This window comes from Phaseolus vulgaris, chromosome 2, assembly GCF_051622355.1.
Source record: "Phaseolus vulgaris cultivar YP4 chromosome 2, ASM5162235v1, whole genome shotgun sequence".
NCBI lineage: Eukaryota > Viridiplantae > Streptophyta > Magnoliopsida > Fabales > Fabaceae > Phaseolus > Phaseolus vulgaris.
Genome location: NC_143499.1, coordinates 38212874 through 38219371, shown reverse-complemented (window position 1 = coordinate 38219371; position 6498 = coordinate 38212874). Strand labels below are relative to the sequence as shown.

Here is a 6498-nt window from a genome sequence, read left to right as displayed (position 1 = left end):
TACACAAAATCAAACCATGTTTAAGTGCACAAGAACGTGTTACAGAAGGCATTTGTAAAATTGAAGGCACAATAACATCAAGAGTATATAACACTTCACCTATTCATGTTTACTTCACTTTTTCTTCATACCTCTCCCATCCTTATATTAACTATTTCAATTCTTTTAATAAACATTGCTTTAACGTTCTAATTGTTTAAGAAATATTATATCATTTTTTCTTTTAAGAGATTTTAAATCTTAATAAAATATGGAATTGTATGCAATATATCAATAAACTAAAAAGAGAATGTCAGTGTAATTTATTTAAAAATTAAGACACCATTAGAGAATGTCAGTGTAATTTATTTAAAAATTATAAATATTTTTCAACAATATAAAGAACACATGAGAACTATACAAAATTGGTAATCTATAATAAAATATACAACAAACTATTACACTCTTTAAAATATAAAGAAGAGAGACAAAGTTTTCCTAAATAAATAAATAAAAACAAAGTTAACAACTCTATTTTATTAATCTAATTAGAAAATATATAAGCTACACAAAAAAAGTATTGTCCATCTAACATAAAGTTATAGAAGTAACCATTTTGTATTGAAATGAACCTGCCGATATTATAGATAGTTAGTTAGTTATGTTTAAACTTAATATTTCATCTAATTTGTAAACCCTTATGTGATTTAGCTTGCTTGAAGTCGTGGCACGATGCAAGAAAAGTTTTAATTAAATATATATTTGACTTTTGGGTGTGAAAAGATTTGCATTGTAAGTAAGTACGATGATATAGTTTTTTAATAATTTTGTAAATAAATTTAATTAAAGTCAGGTTATGATATATTTTTAAAAAATTTCATAATGTAAGAATTTTATAAACAATTTATTATAAAAAAATTGTTAATGTAAAAGTTATTTTTGAAATAAAATCATTATTTATTTTTTATAGTTTATAATTTTATTTAAAATTTAAAATCTTGACTTTTATGTTAAAGTCTTTTATGATCTAGGTGTTAAACAAAGTTGTCTAATAATATTTCTATAAAGTATGATCGACTTCTAAACAGGATGCACGAAATCTGCGTGTAAAATCTGTAAGGAAACATAAATTGGATTTATGAAGTACCATTTAAGTCTACTTGCCGCCATGGATATGAAGAAAATAGAATTATTATATCACCAAATAAACCCACCAATATCTTATTGCAATGAAAATAATATTTTTTTTTGGGTATGAAAATCATTTTAAAATATATATAATAACTATTGGTTACACGTTCTCAAAATAAGAATATGAAAAGAAAACGTTTGATCACGAGAATCATATTATATATGTTTATTTATTTTTCTCATAAAGAGGATCAAATCATATGTTAAGATATGCACGTTTTGGTATACAATAGATACTACATGTATATTTATCATGTCAGATCATGAAAGTTTTATGGTATATGTTTTTATAGCATTTTATATTGATATACCTTGATATGAATTCAAGAAAGTATCACATTGTATAAAAATAAATAAGATGACTCATTACACGAAAAATGCAGATTAACTATCCCACAAAAATGTTAGGTAGGAGGCATAAAATAAATGAAGCAAATTTTAGTGTATTTCTATATTTTTTTTTTTAATTTTAATAATATCCTTATGAGTATGGTGGAGAGTAGGGTGTATTTTTTTGTTTTGTTTTTTAAGTGGTTATGGTTGTTTGTAGTGAATGATAGTAGGTGGTGATGAATTGGTTTTTAAGGTAAATTTTATGGTGTTTTTATTTTTGTTAGTTTTTTTATTTTTTGAAGTATAAAACTTAGAAAAAGAAAACAGCGAATTACAAAAATAAAGTATAAAACTAAAAAATTATCTTCACATTGAAAAATGTCGAATACAACGAATTTTTTTATCAATCATTTCACACATGATTAAATAATGGAATTTTCAAACGTTATAACTGAAAAATGATGAAAGTATTGTGGTTGCAAGAAAATATAAGGATACATATAAAAATGTGGAGTTATGATTGATTTAGAATTGTTTAAAATTTAAAAAAGAAAAATCAAAATTGACTTTTAACCATTTATATGAAGGTATATCAGAAAGGTACGAAGGTGGAGGGGAGAATTTGCCAAATAAATAACTTAGTTCAAACCCACTCTAAAATCACATTTAATGAAGATCAAATAAAATAATAATTAAAAAGGCAGTGTGTGTGGGTCAGATATGCAAATAAAATGAATTTTGTAATTACTTTTAAAACGTAGCCTCAGCTGGATTAATACTCAAATATTATCTGTGTATAATTTTATTTATTTATTTATTTTTATTGTAGCAATGTGATCTTATTGCTTATTGCGTGGATCTTGGACAACAATGTATTTATATTTAATTTTTTGTTGTTGTATTTACATCGCCTTAGCCAATAGAGTTTATTTTTTATTTCAATAAATAAATTTATTTAAATTAGTTGGTGTAATAAGTATTAATTTAATTTAATTTTTATTTATTTTAAATTATTTTTAAATTTTTATTTCTTTTAGATAATATGTTAATTTTTAAAAATTCATTTTAAAGTTTTTAATGTATGTAAATTTCACATAACATCATATAATAAAACAATAATAACTTTCATTTGTAATGTTAGTTTTTTTAATTTAAATTACATAACTTTTTAAAAAAATACCTAAAATACTAAAATGATGCAATAATTTTTTTATAAAATTAAAAAAACATAATAATAGGTAAAAGACTAAAGATAAAAAAAAGACATTAAGATACGAAGGATAATAATAATAAAAACTAAATAAAGTAGAAGTTATTATTATTATTATTATTATTTGTCCTAAAAGTATTTAAAATAATTGTTTTAATATATTTTATATTATTGATTAAACTAATTTATGAATTAATGAAATAAGGTATACTTAATTTTTATTTTTACAAAATACACTCATAATATTCCTATAGTTAAGTGGTTAGAAAGATAGATCAACGTGATTTATATGTTAAGGATTATCAATCTGGCTCACTTCCATGTTCAAAATCGACATGAAGTTGAGTTGCCATTTCCCATAAAAAAAATCTATCATCCTTACAAATCTCTATTACTTTTTTAAATTTATTTTCAATACTTCATATTTAATCGCTCCCACTGTTACTAGCTTATAATTAACAATACTACAATTTTTTATGCGCATTTATTAAATTTACAAAAAAATCATAAAAAAACTTGATTAATATAAATTTTCACAGAAAATTCACAAGAAAACTCTCACCATATGTAAAAAAAATTGAGTAATGTAATCTCAATTATTTTATCTGACGACAATTAGCGATCACAGTACAAAACGACTTGCATAGACGTCAAACATATCAGAAGACGATAGTTGTGGTTCCTGCAAATCCAAGTAGAAACCATTTATAATTCTAATTTCATACATCCCATTTTTTAACATTCAGCTTTAATTTTACAATAACTTGTATATATTTAAACTGATGTCAATGTAATCAGATTAACTCTGAAACTGTGTCACCTTAACATGATTATTATTAAAAATGGAGTTTAAGTCTAACTCAATCCCAAAACCGGTTTATACTGTGAGGTTTGCACCTAATTATAGATTATGAAAGACTCTAATCTCTAGTCGATGGGATCTCCAACACACCCCTAACGCCGAGACTGCCAACTCGTGCATGAGACTATATATTATGGGTGGTCCGATAGCGGGTGACACGATAGGTTCAGGACAAACACTCACTAGGATAGGCTCGAAATGACTCTGATACCATATTAAAAAATGAATTTTAAGCCTAACTCAATCCCATAAAACTAGCTCATGGGTTGAGGTTTGCACCCACTTAGTGAAATAGTATAGTGAAATTGTAGTTATTTACTATATAGTTATAATAATGTGTGAAAGAGAGAAAGTATTACTTGTCTTAGTTCCATGCCAAGAAATCTGTTTAACAGGGAAGCAATTGGACCATTTAACTGCACTATGCCTGTTTTTGTCCCACGAATGGTTGAACGCATGCCACTCAGCAACCGACCATAACTCAGACCAGGTTCGTTTAGCACCGTTTGGATGAAACTATAAGTCAATGCACCAGTAGCTTCACTGCCACTTAAGGCCTACACACCAATATTCATCAATTTTTCATTCTCTAACTGTTTTCTATGGAATTACTGGGAAAAACATATTACGTACAGAAGTATCCATGGAGGTGTCACCATCTTCACAAGCTGAAAACGAAATAGCTTGCCCTCCATTTGTACCTTTATTAGCTCTGCCAAATCTTTGATCTTCCCACGAGTAACACCCTTCCCTGCATCACACAAAGATTATTCAACTCAGAAACTGAAGTTGAGAAAGCAAGCACATTCCCAAACCTGACCTGTTCATCTTGCAGAGAAAAGATAAATCAAGAGCAGTCCCACTGTGGCATGCATCGACAATTGCATGAAGTTTAGCTCCACGTGGTAAGGGCCTAACAATTGCAGTGTTGATCTCATCATCGATTATCTTCCCTTCCTGTTCGTAATCAACGGGGCATATTGCTTCATCAAGCCCATCAATTTCGTTCCCATCCATGTTGATTTCCTGAGTGCCATGTCCAGAGAAGTGGAACACCAGTGAATCCCCTGACTGTGTATTCTGTAGCAGCCACCTCATCGCCACCAGAATGTTATATCTCGTAGGAATCCTTTGTGGGTTTCTCTCCTCCTTATCATCTACACACAAATCACGTACATCTTTAAGACTCTGAAAAGTTATGTGATGATATTTCTTTGATTTACTAACAGTTTGGTAAAACAGTCTTTATAGATAAAACATGTGAAAAAGCTTAAATAATAAAATTATGAAAGAACAAAAGTTTAGTAATATTTAAGTCGAAAGAGAAAAGTAGAAAAAGAATTTTTGGGTATAGAAAGCATAGCAGAAACTTTGTAAACGCATAAGAACTAAACCTAGTATGATAAAAAAAGTGTATAGGAAGACCTGTGAGCATGAGAATGGAGTCACTGGGAAATCCAAAGTGGTTAATGAGAAAGTATTTCATGCATTTTGCATCATTGATGGAGCCTTTGAGCCTGTAACTCTTCCCATGGTAGCGAATTCCACACACCACAGCTCGCTTTGAGCCATAGACATGGAATGATGGCCTTAGTGAGTGAGGTTGAGGATAAAAGCCATAACTATTTGGCCCATAAGAACCACCACTAGTACTCCTTATGGTATTTAAAAACCCTCTGAAACGACCTGTGAAACTATGAAAGGAGTTGTAGGCTTGACTCCAGGGACCTGTGGAGGGTCTAATCTGGGTGATTCCATGGCACACTCCACACTCAAACACATTCACCTCTGCTGGCACCATGAGTACAATTCCACAGTGGATGCATTTTTCTTCTCTACTTGCCATTTCTTTCACCTTTCTGTGATTGAAGAAGCTGTTATGGAATGGTGAAAGAATGAAGGTAATACAAACTATGAAGGAAACTATATATAATTGCTTTTTCAAATGTTTCTGTGATCGAATTCAGAATAGGATTCTGATTGCTTTTCCAAGTGGAGAGTGAATATATCGACTTGCTTGTTTTTTATTTGTCGAATGCAGATTACCGTTAATCAAGAATCAGGAATAAGGAACCAATGAAATATAGTTTTCTTATTTCTTCTTATCTCATTCGGTTGAATAAACCTTTTCATAAATATCTTTACGAGTATTTGATAGAGTTACTGTATAATTTAAAAGCAACTTTTAAGAAACGTACATAAAATACTAATAAATTTTTTCATACTCCCACCAAAAATACCTCTACAAGTACCAAGATCATGATATCCCTTAATAGCTCCATTAGTGTTAATTTTAACTCAGTCTAGGAAAGGAAACTCTCATTTAACATAAAAAAGACAAAGAACTTTACCAGTACGAGTATTAATAAAAAAAACTTTTAATTTCTATGAAATCCAACATATAATTATTCATTGAAGCTTTAAACGAATTTCCCACTAGACAAGTTAAATATTTAATTAATAGCCCTAGAAACATCAATCTTATCCTAAAATCTAACATAATTTCTCATGCACCATATCGTTCAAATAACATCATGATTATGATTTTAGAGTTCAATACAGTGAGATGTTAACTAATTAGTATTGTTAAGTTAACTTTTGACCGAGTTAATGGTTTATTTTCTTTTAGTGAAAAATAAACCATTATAAGTTTTATAAATTATTGTTATATGATCTAACTTCTAAGAATAATTTAGTTTATGTTGAAGCTCATCCACATTAAAAGTTCTATAACTGAAATTAAAACCATGTCAAATATGTTCATAATAACCCAATCCATACATATTACAATTATACTTATCCAAACAAGCTAAATTAGGTCGTTGAACTCAATTTACCTTGTCTCCACCTTTTAAATGGGTTAGTTAGACTCCACTTACTTAAAATGTTATTTTCAAAATATTAACATGTTTGTCCCGGGGTA

At 28.5% G+C, this 6498-nt stretch overlaps 1 protein-coding gene across 1 annotated transcript; it reads right to left on the bottom strand.

Annotated features, from left to right (window-relative positions):
- Positions 1-3220: 3220 nt before the first annotated feature.
- On the bottom strand, positions 3221-5556 carry LOC137811865 (metacaspase-3). Its single transcript, XM_068613721.2, has 5 exons — positions 5001-5556; positions 4396-4732; positions 4209-4326; positions 3935-4132; positions 3221-3395 (listed from the first exon to the last, which is right to left on the bottom strand). The coding sequence occupies exons 1-5, from the start codon at positions 5419-5421 to the stop codon at positions 3336-3338; spliced, it is 1134 nt and encodes a 377-aa protein (XP_068469822.1). The 5' UTR covers positions 5422-5556; the 3' UTR covers positions 3221-3335.
- Between the last annotated feature and the right edge of the window lie 942 nt (positions 5557-6498).